The sequence below is a fragment of the Hyla sarda genome, unplaced genomic scaffold (genome assembly GCF_029499605.1).
Source record: "Hyla sarda isolate aHylSar1 unplaced genomic scaffold, aHylSar1.hap1 scaffold_272, whole genome shotgun sequence".
In the NCBI taxonomy this organism is placed as follows: Eukaryota; Metazoa; Chordata; class Amphibia; order Anura; family Hylidae; genus Hyla; species Hyla sarda.
The window spans coordinates 303,234-319,065 of NW_026609418.1; the positions used below are offsets into that span (position 1 = coordinate 303,234).

At 42.6% G+C, this 15,832-nt stretch overlaps 1 protein-coding gene and 2 non-coding genes across 4 annotated transcripts; all 3 read right to left on the reverse strand.

The window, feature by feature from the left end:
- Positions 1-35: 35 nt before the first annotated feature.
- On the reverse strand, positions 36-10,223 carry LOC130325413 (uncharacterized). Of its 2 annotated transcripts, XM_056553306.1 has the most exons (4): positions 9,676-10,223; positions 9,292-9,426; positions 1,970-2,011; positions 36-554 (listed from the first exon to the last, which is right to left on the reverse strand). In XM_056553306.1, the coding sequence occupies exons 1-4, from the start codon at positions 10,192-10,194 to the stop codon at positions 90-92; spliced, it is 1,161 nt and encodes a 386-aa protein (XP_056409281.1). In that variant the 5' UTR covers positions 10,195-10,223; the 3' UTR covers positions 36-89. The 2 variants fall into 2 exon arrangements, with proteins under 2 accessions (XP_056409281.1, XP_056409282.1); XM_056553307.1 differs by lacking the exon at positions 1,970-2,011.
- A 3,054-nt stretch (positions 10,224-13,277) lies between these two features.
- LOC130325480 (U2 spliceosomal RNA) lies at positions 13,278-13,468 on the reverse strand. The gene has a single exon (XR_008870298.1). It is a non-coding gene; the product is annotated as a U2 spliceosomal RNA (small nuclear RNA).
- Positions 13,469-15,549: 2,081 nt separating this feature from the next.
- On the reverse strand, positions 15,550-15,734 carry LOC130325500 (U2 spliceosomal RNA). Its single transcript, XR_008870310.1, has one exon. It is a non-coding gene; the product is annotated as a U2 spliceosomal RNA (small nuclear RNA).
- Between the last annotated feature and the right edge of the window lie 98 nt (positions 15,735-15,832).

Consider the following 15,832-nt stretch of genomic DNA (forward strand, 5'->3'; position numbering starts at 1 on the left):
ATTTTATTTAAGTTTCAAGTTTTAACATAGTTACATAGTTACATAGCATTAAAACCAGGGGAACATAAAAAACTTACAATTTTACAATTTCACATATGCCAGTCGGTAAAATGCCATTTTAAGAATGCAAACTCATCACTTTGTTTATCGATTAAAAGATAGATGTACATTTCACTTAAAATCATTCCAATAACATCATCGAAAGATAAAATGTCCTTTTTAAATAATAAAATATTCCTATTTTTCCACAGAGCTGCCTTCACACAGTTTATTATTTGCCATGCCTTCCGTTTCTCTTGTTCGCCGGGACAATCCAAACACCCATATAAAACCATATTATAGTCCAAGTCTTTTATAGCAGCAATTTTGTTTAAAAGTGGCAGCATTTTAGTCCATATCCTTCTAGAAAAATCACATGTCCATAAAAGATGTAAAACAGTCTCCTCTTCGTGGCATCCCTCTCTTGGACACTTTGCTGTGCTTGCAAATCCTCTACGGTGTTGGAAAGCCCGGCACGGAAGGCAACTGTGGATGCAGCTCCAGGATAAGTCCTTCTGTGAGTTAAAAAGATAAAATGAGTTCACAATTCTCCAGATTTCTTTACATTTATCATCATTAAAATTTCCAACTTGGCACATGTTAATATTGTTTAAAATGACTCTCGTAAGTTTTTTCCCATCGATTAGAATATCTTTACTAAAATCAAACAGTTTAAAAAGAGAAACAATCTTTTCTAAAATACAATAAGTAATAGGGAGGTTAAAAGCATAAGGGTGTTTAAGATCTGTTTCAAACCAACCATGGTGTCTCATGAGATTACCAACATTATAGCGCAAAAAGAACGACCAATAGTTGTCTTTAAAAACATTCTTAAGACACAATGAAAAGAATTTTGTATAAAGGAACGCAGTAAAATCAGTAAAACGTTTCCCCCCTTTCTCTTTAGGTTTAGATACAATTTCTCTTTTTAACTTCTCATATTTGGAATTCCAAAAAAAGGTGTAACAGACTTTTGAGACTTTACGTATTATATGTGTGTTAGGTGGGAACACTAAACTTAAATATAAAAGCAAAGGTAAAATCACCATCTTTAAAATCAGCACTTTTCCTTCCATTGTAAGGTCTCTTAGTCTCCATACACATAATTTTTGGTTCACCTTTTGCATTGTTAGCTCCCAGCTTTCGTTTCCATTATTTAATTCATTAAAATACACACCTAAAATTTTTACTTTTTCTACTACCGGTACCTTTATGTCTCTTGTATCCAGCTTGCCGACTTTTAAAATCTCGCACTTGTTAAAATTCACTTTAAAACCAGAAGCACAACAGAAATAGTTAATTTGTGTTAAAGTTTTTTTAAGTGCCAGGCTATCTTGACATGTCACTGCTACATCATCCATATAACTGACTACTTTAGCTTCAAGACCATTTCCTCCGGGGAGCCTTATCCCACGGATCTGTTTATCACCTCTTATGACACATAAAAGTGGCTCTAGTGCACAAATAAATAAAAGGGGTGATAGGGGGCAACCCTGCTTCACACCAGATTTTAAAGGAACTATTTCAGTCTTAAAACCATTAATTAAAATTTTGCTAAAACAGTCATTATAAAAGGCTTTGAGTGACGTTAAAAAACCTTCTGGTATGCCCATTTTATTTAAAACATTAAATAAAAAACAGTGCGAGACTCTGTCAAATGCTTTTTCAAAGTCTATTGTTAAAATTGCTAAATTACTTTTCCTTATTTTAGCATCTTCTATTATATCTTTTATGAGGTTTAAATTTTCCCACATGTTTCTACCCGGTATACCACACACTTGATTATTATGTATTAATTTATCTATAACATTTTTTAGTCTGTTTGCACATATTTTAGCCATTATTTTATAATTAGCGTTTAAAAGGGTTATTGGTCTCCAATTCCTAATATCCTCTTTATCACCTTTTTTAAAGAGCAGAGAAACCTCACCCATTTTCCATGACTGTGGTAAAATCTTGGTATTAAAAACATCTGTAAAAAGAGATAAAAGATCATCTTTTAAAACCTCATAAAAAACCTTATAAAATTCGATTGGCAGGCCATCAGACCCCGGTACTTTACCCAAATTAAAACTGTTTATGGTATCCAATATTTCCTTCTCTGGGATAGACTGTAAAAGAAAGGATTGAGAATTATTCTCTAAAACACGTTCTATTTTGTTTAAGGCATCGTTCATGAAATTAGCATCTATTGGGGGCGTGGTCTGGCAGCGGAGCGAGATGGCCGCCTGAGAACCGAGCTCCTGCAGCAAGCAACTTCATAAGCGACGAATACCCGATCAAACTGAGTTAGTGAACCTACTTTGCACATTTCCAGCCGTCGGAACACCCTCTCTCGAACATGTACACCCGGAGGAGAGGGAAAGCGGGACGCCAGCCCCGTAAGCTGACGGACTTCTACACACGGCCTCAACTCCGGGCCTCTCAAGATGGCGTGGAGGCGTCCTCCCCGCACCACAGGAGAAGCGGGGACTTCGGCAACAGGTCAGACATTCAAAAATCCCTGCCTAATGCTAGACGCAGCCTCTCCTTACCTGATGAAGCAGATATAATGGCACAAAGCCGAGATACTGTCTCGCCGTCCCCACATGATAGCCCCACTAAAGACGGCAATGTGCTGAACCAACATGGCGCCTCAGCTCCTGCATCGCCATGCTCAGCCACGGACAGCCCACGCAGGCAAAGACCACGCATAGAGGCCAGCACAGAGACAGATGGGGCTAACCCACTAGTAGAAGCCTTCCAAGTTGCCGGGGAGGAATTCTTCAGCAAGGTGCCTGCATCGGAGGTACCTGTAACAGAAGTATCTTTGAAACGCATGTTGCTACTGCTGAACACGTCCATTACCAACAACTTGCTTAATACCCTGCAACCGATCCGCTCTGCTATCGTAGAGGTGGAACAAAGGGTGGACCATACGGAAACAAAAATGGCTTCACTGGTAAAATCTCACAACGACCTTATAGATTCGCATTATGATCTGGAGTCTGACGTGACAGCGCTACGTGCAAAAATCGCTGACATTGAAGACAGGTCGAGGAGGAATAATGTCAAATTCCGGGGCATCCCAGAGACTGTCCCTCCAAAGGAACTTAATGCCTACCTTACCTCTCTTATGCAAAGCTACCTACCTGAGGCGACCCTGACTGAGCTACTTCTGGACAGAGCGCATCGTGTCCCTAAACCGAGGCACCTGGCCGACGATATACCAAGGGATGTACTTGCCAGGGTGCATTTCTTCCATATTAAAGAGGCCCTTATGGTTAAGTCTAGAGATCGCCAGAATGTCCCGGATCAGTATCGAAAAATTGCTCTATATACCGATCTGTCAGCAATGACTTTGCAAATACGCAGAAACCTGGCACCAATAACAACTGCACTTCGGGACCGTTCTATTCTCTACAAATGGGGATTCCCCACCCGCCTGCTGGTACACCGAAACGACAAAATGCATGTGATTTGCTCATTGGAGGAAGGTATCAAACAGCTTAATGTATGGGGAATTCCTGTGAAGATTCCAGAATCGCAGACATCGTCCCCTCCAGATAGAGTGGATCCTGATTGGCAACTGGCTGGAAAAAAGAAACAGGGAATGCGTTAACTGCTGTGGAGATTGGCCCTGGATTTTGCGGTCTTGTTCCGCTTACAGAGGACTATCTGTTCTCCCCACATCTGATGAAGAGGAATATTCATCACCCGTTCCTGGACATATCCAGCTTTCCTGGCTTAGACCAGCCGTTTCTCTATTGTTTGTTTGTTTGTGTTTCCCCCTTCCCCCTTCCTCTCCCCCTTTTTTACAGGTGCTCCGGCAGAACATGGTTCGCTGAACTGTCACGATCTTTCACCGCATCTTATCCAAGTCGACGAAGATCTCATCTCAAGCATCATGAGGACTCACTATGACTATAAAGGTCGTATCTATTAATATTAATGGACTGAACACTCCGCTAAAGCGGTCCTATTTATGGGCGGAAGCCAAACAATTAGCTGGGGACATATTGTGTGTACAAGAGACGCACTTAGTTTGTGAAGATGCATTTAGGATCAGACATAAAAACTTTCCTTATGTATTTCATTCCCATTACCACACAAAGGCAAGGGGTGTGCTCATCGCAGTCAGGGATACCCTGGCGTTTCAACTACTGTCTGTGATTTCTGATTCACTGGGAAGATTTGTGATTATAGTATGCATCATCAATAATGTTAACTACACAATAGCGTCTGTTTACGCACCCAATAGAGGCCAACTGGGTTTCCTAAAAAAGGTCTTTCGCAAACTTCGCACTCATGCTCAGGGTCATCTACTATTGAGAGGGGATTTCAATGCAGTCCCTGACGCAGACATAGATGTATCCTCTCTTAGCAAGAGACGAGCTATATCATTACATTCCTTATTTCATGTTGAAGAAGTATATGATGTATGGCGCCTACTACATGCTGGGGAAAGGGATTTTTCTTTCTACTCAGCCCCTTCTAATAGTTACTCTCGTATTGACCTGTCTTTAGTGGGTAGATCTCTTTTAGACTTGGTTACATCTGCCACGATTGAACCTTTCAAATGGTCAGATCACACACCTATCACACTGACCATTTCTGAGAAAATTGCGACTTCACCTACTTACTTGTGGCGATGTAATGAATATTTAATCAGACATGATAAGCACAGGGAAACTATAGCTTCAGAACTTGACCAATACTTCTCCTTAAATGCACATACAGGTCTGGCTCACAGCACGGTGTGGAATGCACACAAAGCAGTTATTAGGGGGTCCCTGATAAAATTAGGATACATTGTAAAGAAGGAGAGGTCCCGGCACTTGGATAGTTTATTGACTGACCAGAGACTATTGGAGGAGGCTAATAAGCAACACCCAAGTGCGACACAGGCGACGAAACTGAAAGAGGTTAGGGAGAAAATCCGCATTTTGTTTTTAGACCACCACGCTCGCCAATTGAATAAACTGAAGGCCCAATATTACCACTTCGACAACAAAACAGGTAGAGTGTTAGCGAACAGGCTCAAACACAAACATGCAAAAACTAGAATTCCTTTCTTATGGGACCCATCGCTCACTTACAAACTCCAATCCCCTAAAGATATTGCAGATAGCTTTATGGGTTACTACGCAACCCTCTATAACCTTTCCCAGGATCAAAACATCCCCCAGCCATCGATAGAAGACATTGCCTCTTTTTTACAAGATCTTCCCCTTCCCTCATTGACTGATACCCAACTAACTTCACTTAATGCTCCCTTCACTCACGCGGAGGTCACTAAAACTATTAGAGGTTTGCCTATAGGCAAGTCTCCTGGCCCTGACGGACTGACGGCTTATTATTACAAGTCCTTTTCACATATCTTAATGCCCCATGCCACAAATTTCTTTAATGAAGCAATGCAAAAAGGCTCGTTACCGAAGGAAAACCAAGAGGCCCTAATAGTTACTCTCCCGAAGCCGGGCAAACCCCCTGATAGGCCTTGCAACTTTAGGCCTATTTCGCTCTTAAATGTAGACGCGAAAATATACGCCACACTGATAGCAAATAGATTAGCTCCCCTGATTCCCACACTGGTTTCGGTTGATCAGGTGGGCTTTGTTAGAGGACGTCAGGCATACGAGAATACAAGACGTATCCTTAACTTAGTACATCACCTAGACTCGAAACGCATGGCGTCGGTCCTACTAGCTTTAGATGCTGAAAAGGCATTTGACCGTCTGAACTGGTCTTTTGCGTTTGCGATATTGGATGCCATGGGTATTAAGGGTTCTATTGCAACAGCGATTAAAGCACTATATTCTGCCCCAAACGCGAGAGTGTTTTCAAATGGTACGCTTTCTAACAGCTTCTCATTGGGTAATGGCACCCGCCAGGGATGTCCACTTTCACCGCTAATGTTTATACTATGTATAGAACCTCTGGCTATAGCGCTCAAACTTAACTCTGCAATTAGAGGGGTACGACTTGGCCCTGATGTACATCTCATATCTATGTATGCGGATGACATAATTCTAACATTGGAAGACCCAGAATGTTCCCTGGCGGGGGCCGTTGACACCATCATGAAGTATAGTGCAGTATCCTACTATAAACTAAATACGTCTAAGACACAAGCCTTGCCAATACATCTAGACAGTCACACCCTACAAAAGTTAAAAAATACGTATCCTCTAGACTGGAAGTCTGATAGCATCACATACTTAGGCATTCAGGTTACACCGTCAGTCCCGCGGCTATATAGTTCCAATTATATCCCATTTCTACATACCTTTAAAGAGGATCTTGATAGTTTAGGCAGAGTGGAGGTGTCGTGGTTAGGCAGGATCGCAGCCTTTAAAATGTCAATACTTCCCAAACTACTGTATCTATACCGCACCCTGCCTATCCTACTCCCGACCTCCTTCTTCACACGCATATCTAAACTGCTCTTGGATTATATATGGAAGGGGGGACGTAGAAGAATATCCAAATTACTTCTGAGTAAACACAAGGATAGAGGAGGGGTGGGCTTACCTGACCCGTACGCATACTATTTAGCTACTTTGACGACACAACTGAAACATTACTGGAATGCAGGGGCGAGCCTACCGTGGCTACAGGCTGAGAAATATTTATGTGATAATGGTGACTTAAAATCCCTTTTATTCTATCAAATATGGTCCCTTAATATTCCACAACATATTTCCCCATTAACGATAGCAGGTCTGTCCTGCTGGAACATCATACATAAAAACACGGGTAGGAAACACCTCCACAGCCCCTCTACAACTCCTCTTTTAATATTGTCTGCAGTTATCCCACTCCTAGACTTACAAAATTGGATATCGGCTGGTCTCACACAGATATCTCATTTGTTTGACGGAAACATACTACACACATTTACCTCCCTCTCTGCTCACTATAATATCTCCACTAAAGATTTCTATAAATTCCTACAAATTAGACATTGCTTGGGATCCTACACGCAGCATGCATGGAACTATAACGAAGATCTCTTTAAACTGATGGCCACACCATTCAAGGGCCTACGCCCCATATACGACCTTTTGGAAAGTACTAAGCCCCTGTCCACACATGCACCCTATAAATCCTGGGAGAAAGACCTGTCAAGGAACATTACTGATGGGGAATGGATGGTCGCTTGTAAATGGGCGAGGAGGGCGTTACCCTCAGTGACACACTTAGAGGCATTTTTTAAATCCAGACTAAGATGGTACTTAACACCTGATAGACTGCAGGTCATCTACCCAGGGACATCTTCGGAATGCTGGAGAGGATGTGGTGCCAAGGGCACCTTGCTACATATATTATGGGCTTGCCCGAAGATTGAGGAATATTGGAGGGAGATTGGTATAATGTTGAGGGAGGTTATTGAATATGACATATCCATAACACCTGCGATGGCCTTGTTGTTATTAGACATCCAAACAATACCACCCGAATGCCGCTGTCTGGTGATTAAAATATTGATCTTAGCTAAGTTGGTAATCACTCGGCATTGGAAATCTACCACATCACCCCCTATTGCAGAATTGGTCACCTTATTGAACTTTTCATATAAATGCGAGAGGGCTGTCTACTTGAACACAGGCACCACCACTAACGTGGCAAAAATTTGGGAAGCTTGGATAAATTCTCGATTTGCTCACCTTTCTTCATGAGTAGGATAGAATATAAGTTGTATGTTTTGTATTAAAAGGAGATAGGAATGTTATGATATTCAGATTCATTGGATGAGATATTGTGAGACTAGTTTATACAATGCACATAAGTCGGTGAATGACACACACTCAAATATGGCACCTCTTCTGCCTCCCCTCCCTTCTCTCCCCTCTCGTACGTCCCCTTTCTCTCCTACCTTCCCCTTCCTTCTCCCTCCCTCTCTCTCTCTACCACCTCCTTTTCCCTCTACCCCCCATCCCTCCTTTCAATTCAATCCACTAGTTATATCCCATTGTCTTGTCCGGTTCACTTCATTTGGCCTTCATTGTTGGCCAGTTTGCAGCAACGGTAAAAATGGTAATTTGGAGTACAGTGTGCGCTGCTTGTTAGGTACAACGGATGATAACTGTTATACTGTGTTTTGTACGTCTGCCCTCAGACACAGCGGTGCATTCATTATACACCCGTTACTTCTTAAGTGACTCTAAAGAAGATTGCTTGTTTATCTCTTGTACCTTGTAAGTTTGTTTGTATAACAATGAAAATGATTTTTCAATAAAAACTATTGAAACAGAAATTAGCATCTATTTTTTTCTCATTAAAAAGTTCCCTATAATAACATTGTACTTTAAATAAAATTTTATTCATCTCCACTTCTCCTTCTAGTTTTTCGATATGGACTCTTTTTTGATTAGATTTTTTAAAAAAATATCTTGTACATTTTTCGTTATTTTCAATATGTTTGATTTTAGCTTTAAAAATGATCTCTTTACCTTTTTCATTTAAAAATGTTTTTATTTCTTTTTTAATGTTAACAATATCATCTTTTACATCTATCCCTATATTGTGCAATTTAAAAAGAGTTTGAAGACGTGTATTTAAAATATCATAACAATGTCTTTTATCTTTAGCTTTTTGGATACCTTGTTTTATAAAAAAAATCTTTAGTTTTTTTCTTCATATTTTCCCACCATACTTTTATATCTATATTTGGGTCTCTATTATTTTTACATTTATTATAAAAATTGGCGTATTCTGTTAAGATTATTTTATCTTCTAAAAGAGATATGTTCAATTTCCATGAACCAATACCCCTCTTAAAACCAGGAACAGGATTTAAAACAAATAGAAGACATTTATGATCAGAAAATATATTAGTTAAAAGCTCACATTTGGCAGGTAAAACATTTTGAGAAGAGAAGATAAAATCAATCCTCGAGCTACAATTCACATTACTCCATGTAATGCCTTCAGTATCAGGTAAATTTGGATTACATTTTTTAAAAACATCTATAAGCCTAAAATCTAAAGTAATATTTTTTTAAATGTTAGATGTCTTATCATAATTTCTACTAGTAGCTCGAGAATATCTTTTCTCACCTCTTAAAACACAATTAAAATCCCCAGCTAAAATCAAAGGATAAGAATCATTAATAAAAAGAGGTAAAATCTCTAACATCTCTTCTCTTTCTTTTTTATCAGGTGAACCATAAAAGTTTAAAAACTGCCATGTAAAACCATTTATAAAAGCTTTAACTAATAAAATCCTTCCTGGTAAAATCTCTTGCTTAAAAATTATATTAACATTACCCTTAAAAAGTATAGCAACTCCTCCAGATTTAGATGCGTTGGACCCTGACCACACTGAGGGGCCATGCTTCCAGTCTTCTTCATATTTCTTGTATGATGCTTGGTGAGGGATGCCACATTCCTGTAAGAAGAAAACTGATGCAGACAAAAAGGATAAAAAATTAAAAATAGCAGTTCTTCTTGCGTGTGTCTTAAGGCCCCTCACATTGAGGGAGAGTCCATGGAGCGCCATCATTAAAGGTTACAGAGAGACCACTTTCAATATCTTTGTGCACATTCTATCTCATCCTCATCAGCCAGACCCCCAAAACTATCATTTTCCCCTTCTGATCTCACTGTCACCAGAGATTCCGGTGAGCTGCTACCGTCTGACTCCTCCATTACCTCCTCCTGAAGATCCTCCGGTAGGGGACTAAGGAGAGGATTCCTCTTCGCCGGAACAGGGGTTGTCCCGTCTCCGTCACCTTGCCCAGTGTCCATCTCCTCCCCGGGATGACCTGTCGGAGCCACCCCGGGCAGCCGGTCGGGCACAACGACTTCCACCGTGTCGGGAACCATGGACGAGTTGCCTGTTTCACTTGGGGAGGGGGCTGGAACACCTGATGGCATCCCTACCCCCCCCTCTTCTTCCACAAACGCCTCTTCTCTTCCTGTTCCGGTCTTTCTTCTCTTAGCCCCAACATTTTCTGGCTTCCTCAGGGGGGCACTCTGAGGCTTGCTGACAGCTTCATCCAGGTTACTACCCCTCTGCTGCGAGAGAGGAGCTCCTGTCTGCCATGCTTTCTTCTCCTTTCTTCTTACCTTCATGCTGGAGGGTTTCTCATATCCATCTTCATCAGAGGTAGCAGACTCACCATGTGGATCAGTTGGGTTTTCTTCTGGTTTGTTGTCTTCTCTGTTCATATGACGGGGGTCTGGCTGGCTTCTCTGTTGTTTCTCTTTGTTCCTGTGAGGACAAGAAGCATACAAATGGTCAACTCTGTAACATAAACTGCATTTCTTTTCTTTTGTGCATTCTCTGGAGGAGTGCTCAGTGCTGCCACAATTTGTACATGTACTCTCACATACGTTTTTATCATGTCCATATCTTCTACAAGCTCTGCAGAAATTGGGCATTCCTGGGAAAAACACGTCACCATTTACATTTCCTAACTTGAACCGAGCTGGAGGCATAACCTTTCGTCCTGGGAGTAATAGATCTTCTTTGAACTCAACCAGAAACTTCCACTTAGAGGACCATATTCCACACTCATTCATCACTTTCCCTCTATTTATAATTTTTTTACAAAAATTCCTTAAAAACACAACAATTTCATCTTCTTTAACGTATGGAGAGTACATTTTTATAACTAAAAGCATAAGTTCATCGGGAAAGTGCTCAACAATTCTTATTCCACTCAAGCGGGAATCTCCGCTTACCTTCTTCATCTGTATAACAAAGTCCTTGTAAATACCTCCTTCCGTAAAAGTAACATCGTATACTCCTCTTTTCGGATAATCTTGGATGGATAATATCTCATGCTTCCTTAATCCAAAGACGCCCAGCAGAACTTGCTCCACGATGTACTTCAGGTCCCGGTTCTTTCTCTGGTCCTCCAAGTACGATATACGTACTGAGTTCTTGAGCTTGGCATAAGATGGTACCATGCCTGGATCTCCGTCACTGGCTGACGCCATGCTCACAATCAAGCGCACCAAAGAGACACTAGGTCCCTAAGGCAAAGGGGGATCGCAACTCTACACTGAGGTGGGCCCCCTCCCCAATAGCAGCAAGGGACTTAAGCCCAACGAAGGGCGATGTCCCAGGGCCGAGGAGGGGGGTCTCAGAGCACCCACAAAAGCAGGAACCGGATCAGCCAAGGTATATCCCTATACCTTAGCCAAAAGGCCGAGAAGCGATAACCGTGAAAGGGGCGGGCCCAACAAGGTGCCCTTCATGGGCACTATCACTGCTTGCTGTCAGGGAGGCTGCCAGACAATTTTCCATGCACACTCTGGGCTGGGGGGCAGTCAACCACCAGTACACACAGCAGAACCTAAACCCATACCATTATTGCTAAGCAGCAAGACAGGGGCCCATTGCACTCCCACGGGGCCTTTTTAAATGCAATCCATAACCCGGATTTGCCAGGAACCCTTCTTACTCCTCCTACTTGCATGTGACACTGGGCTTAGGATCTGCATAGGAAACACACACACAAGCACACACCTACCTTTGTTGCCTGCAGATGCCTCCTTGGCTGTCCCCAAACGGTATCAAACCAACACCCACGGGAAGCTGTAAGCATAGAGGACATGCCTGCACCCCATTGGACTTACCTGTGTGGGTTAAACCCGGGTTATTTGACAACCTATGGCGGTGATGGTTCTGCTCAGGCAGAGCAGTGCTGATGCTCCTCATAAAGCTGTCGCTGCTGTGAAGGTTCTAGGTGACATCACAAATCCCTATGGTTACATACACAACAAAGCTGGGTTGTTGTTGTTTACACTCTGCAAGGCCTGTGGAAGTGAGTGACATCATAGCACTGTAGTTCTGAGGGTTCTAGATGGATGCAACAATCTCCTGTTGCTTCTATGAAGGCCATAATAGACGACATCACCAAACAGCTCCATAGTCACATACACAGCAAAGGAGAGATGTTGTTTACACCTAGTGATGTCAGTGGTATTGAGTGACATCACAGCACAGTGCTAAGGCTCCTGGGCCTGGACACAGCAGCGGCTGCAATATCTCAACGGAGAATACGTTTATATATATGTGTGTGTGTGCGCGTATATATATATATATATATATATATATATATATATATATATTTCTCCGCCGAAATCACTTTTAAACCCATTTCCACCTTTTTTTCCCTTCTCTTCCTCTTACTTTTTTTTCACGTTTTTTTACGTTTTTCTCCTTTTCGCCTCTTTTCTGGGCGTATTATTCTTCTTTTTCTTCTTTTTTTTCGTCTAATGCATACCCCATCAGTGCAGCAATGCTTATTCAATACCGCCAGCAGATGGAGACACTGGGGGATAATTTTCTAAGGATTTATACTGATTTTTCCTGTCTGAATTTGTCGCACAGAAAGTTGCAGGCCAAATATGTGTGACATTTCTGCGACTTTAGCTTCTAGAGCATTTTTACAACATTATACATAGGTGCTGAATACATAAAAAGCGACTGTTCAGCGACAGACAAGTCGCATCGGCTGAAAGTAGGCCAGAATGTCAGTCCATGTTGGAGCAGGTTTAGATACAGTCTAAAGTATAGATCTCAAAGTCTGTGCACAGAATTTAGCAAGGGCCTCGCACCTTCTGATGCATCAGGTAGGTGCACAATAGCATAGCCTAACCCTCTGTACTTTGGTCTATATTGATGCGGGACATAGACAGCCAGCTGATGACCAATCCATTAGTGCAATGGATGGCTGGAAGCATTTGTCTTTGCCTTTGCAATACCACAGAAGCAATGCATGGTCAATGTACAGCAATGACACACCTGTGTGAACAGCCAGGAGACCCCCCCCCCCCCATGTTATGTTACATAGTTACATAGTTAGTACGGTCGAAAAAAGACATATGTCCATCAAGTTCAACCAGGGAATTAAGGGGTAGGGGTGTGGCGCGATATTGGGGAAGGGATGAGATTTTATATTTCTTCATAAGCATTAATCTTATTTTGTCAATTAGGAACATTCAGCACCCACCCGCTATCAAGGCAGCTGCCTATCATGTCATGCCCTACCTGCACAGGTGTGCTGGCTACTCAAATGATCCAATTAAGGAGGCCATTTAGTCAGCAGCAGCAGAAGTCCTGTGCCTGGACGCTCCAACAGCGGCCAGACACAAGCAGAAGCAGAAGCAGCAGAAGCAGCAGCAGCACCACCTTTTGTTTTTTGGCTGCAGCAGCAGCAAGGCCCACAGGGCTGGCTAGCTGGCTAGCCAGCAAGCAGGTAGCAATGAAAGTAGGAATCTTTCTTTTTAACCCTGTAAGGGGGTGGTGCACTGTACCCGAAGATACTGCCATATTGGGTCAATGCATAGGGCGACGGAAGCAAGCTTCGAAATCGGCCCCCGTTCTCAAAAATCCATTTAATATATGGTCCCCAGATAGGGGACGTATCAGATATTAAACTGATAAGAACAGATACTACACTTGATCTTAGCCAAAAGGCCGAGAAGCGATAACCGTGAAAGGGGCGGGCCCAACAAGGTGCCCTTCATGGGCACTATCACTGCTTGCTGTCAGGGAGGCTGCCAGACAATTTTCCATGCACACTCTGGGCTGGGGGGCAGTCAACCACCAGTACACACAGCAGAACCTAAACCCATACCATTATTGCTAAGCAGCAAGACAGGGGCCCATTGCACTCCCACGGGGCCTTTTTAAATGCAATCCATAACCCGGATTTGCCAGGAACCCTTCTTACTCCTCCTACTTGCATGTGACACTGGGCTTAGGATCTGCATAGGAAACACACACACAAGCACACACCTACCTTTGTTGCCTGCAGATGCCTCCTTGGCTGTCCCCAAACGGTATCAAACCAACACCCACGGGAAGCTGTAAGCATAGAGGACATGCCTGCACCCCATTGGACTTACCTGTGTGGGTTAAACCCGGGTTATTTGACAACCTATGGCGGTGATGGTTCTGCTCAGGCAGAGCAGTGCTGATGCTCCTCATAAAGCTGTCGCTGCTGTGAAGGTTCTAGGTGACATCACAAATCCCTATGGTTACATACACAACAAAGCTGGGTTGTTGTTGTTTACACTCTGCAAGGCCTGTGGAAGTGAGTGACATCATAGCACTGTAGTTCTGAGGGTTCTAGATGGATGCAACAATCTCCTGTTGCTTCTATGAAGGCCATAATAGACGACATCACCAAACAGCTCCATAGTCACATACACAGCAAAGGAGAGATGTTGTTTACACCTAGTGATGTCAGTGGTATTGAGTGACATCACAGCACAGTGCTAAGGCTCCTGGGCCTGGACACAGCAGCGGCTGCAATATCTCAACGGAGAATACGTTTATATATATGTGTGTGTGTGCGCGTATATATATATATATATATATATATATATATTTCTCCGCCGAAATCACTTTTAAACCCATTTCCACCTTTTTTTCCCTTCTCTTCCTCTTACTTTTTTTTCACGTTTTTTTACGTTTTTCTCCTTTTCGCCTCTTTTCTGGGCGTATTATTCTTCTTTTTCTTCTTTTTTTTCGTCTAATGCATACCCCATCAGTGCAGCAATGCTTATTCAATACCGCCAGCAGATGGAGACACTGGGGGATAATTTTCTAAGGATTTATACTGATTTTTCCTGTCTGAATTTGTCGCACAGAAAGTTGCAGGCCAAATATGTGTGACATTTCTGCGACTTTAGCTTCTAGAGCATTTTTACAACATTATACATAGGTGCTGAATACATAAAAAGCGACTGTTCAGCGACAGACAAGTCGCATCGGCTGAAAGTAGGCCAGAATGTCAGTCCATGTTGGAGCAGGTTTAGATACAGTCTAAAGTATAGATCTCAAAGTCTGTGCACAGAATTTAGCAAGGGCCTCGCACCTTCTGATGCATCAGGTAGGTGCACAATAGCATAGCCTAACCCTCTGTACTTTGGTCTATATTGATGCGGGACATAGACAGCCAGCTGATGACCAATCCATTAGTGCAATGGATGGCCGGAAGCATTTGTCTTTGCCTTTGCAATACCACAGAAGCAATGCATGGTCAATGTACAGCAATGACACACCTGTGTGAACAGCCAGGAGACCCCCCCCCCCCCCCCCCATGTTATGTTACATAGTTACATAGTTAGTACGGTCGAAAAAAGACATATGTCCATCAAGTTCAACCAGGGAATTAAGGGGTAGGGGTGTGGCGCGATATTGGGGAAGGGATGAGATTTTATATTTCTTCATAAGCATTAATCTTATTTTGTCAATTAGGAACATTCAGCACCCACCCGCTATCAAGGCAGCTGCCTATCATGTCATGCCCTACCTGCACAGGTGTGCTGGCTACTCAAATGATCCAATTAAGGAGGCCATTTAGTCAGCAGCAGCAGAAGTCCTGTGCCTGGACGCTCCAACAGCGGCCAGACACAAGCAGAAGCAGAAGCAGCAGAAGCAGCAGCAGCACCACCTTTTGTTTTTTGGCTGCAGCAGCAGCAAGGCCCACAGGGCTGGCTAGCTGGCTAGCCAGCAAGCAGGTAGCAATGAAAGTAGGAATCTTTCTTTTTAACCCTGTAAGGGGGTGGTGCACTGTACCCGAAGATACTGCCATATCGGGTCAATGCATAGGGCGACGGAAGCAAGCTTCGAAATCGGCCCCCGTTCTCAAAAATCCATTTAATATATGGTCCCCAGATAGGGGACGTATCAGATATTAAACTGATAAGAACAGATTTTTTTTTAAGTTAGCCCTCAGAAACTCAATCAGAGTTCCAAGATCTTATTTGAACTCGATTGTTGCTCATCATCAGGTAACCCATTTTTTTATTTCTTCTTAACACTAATGACCACAAAATAAAATCA

What these genes read in the sequence shown, in the direction of transcription:
- LOC130325413 (XM_056553306.1), bottom strand. Translation starts at nt 10,194, where the DNA reads ATGAACAGAGAAGACAACAAACCAGAAGAAAACCCAACTGATCCACAT. An exon ending in AGTTGCTATACTTTTTAAGG is followed by an intron (nt 2,012 to 9,291) that starts GTAATGTTAATA and finishes CTCTTTTTACAG; the next exon opens with ATGTTTTTAATACCAAGATT. An exon ending in ACCACAGTCATGGAAAATGG is followed by an intron (nt 555 to 1,969) that starts GTGAGGTTTCTC and finishes TTTAACTCACAG; the next exon opens with AAGGACTTATCCTGGAGCTG.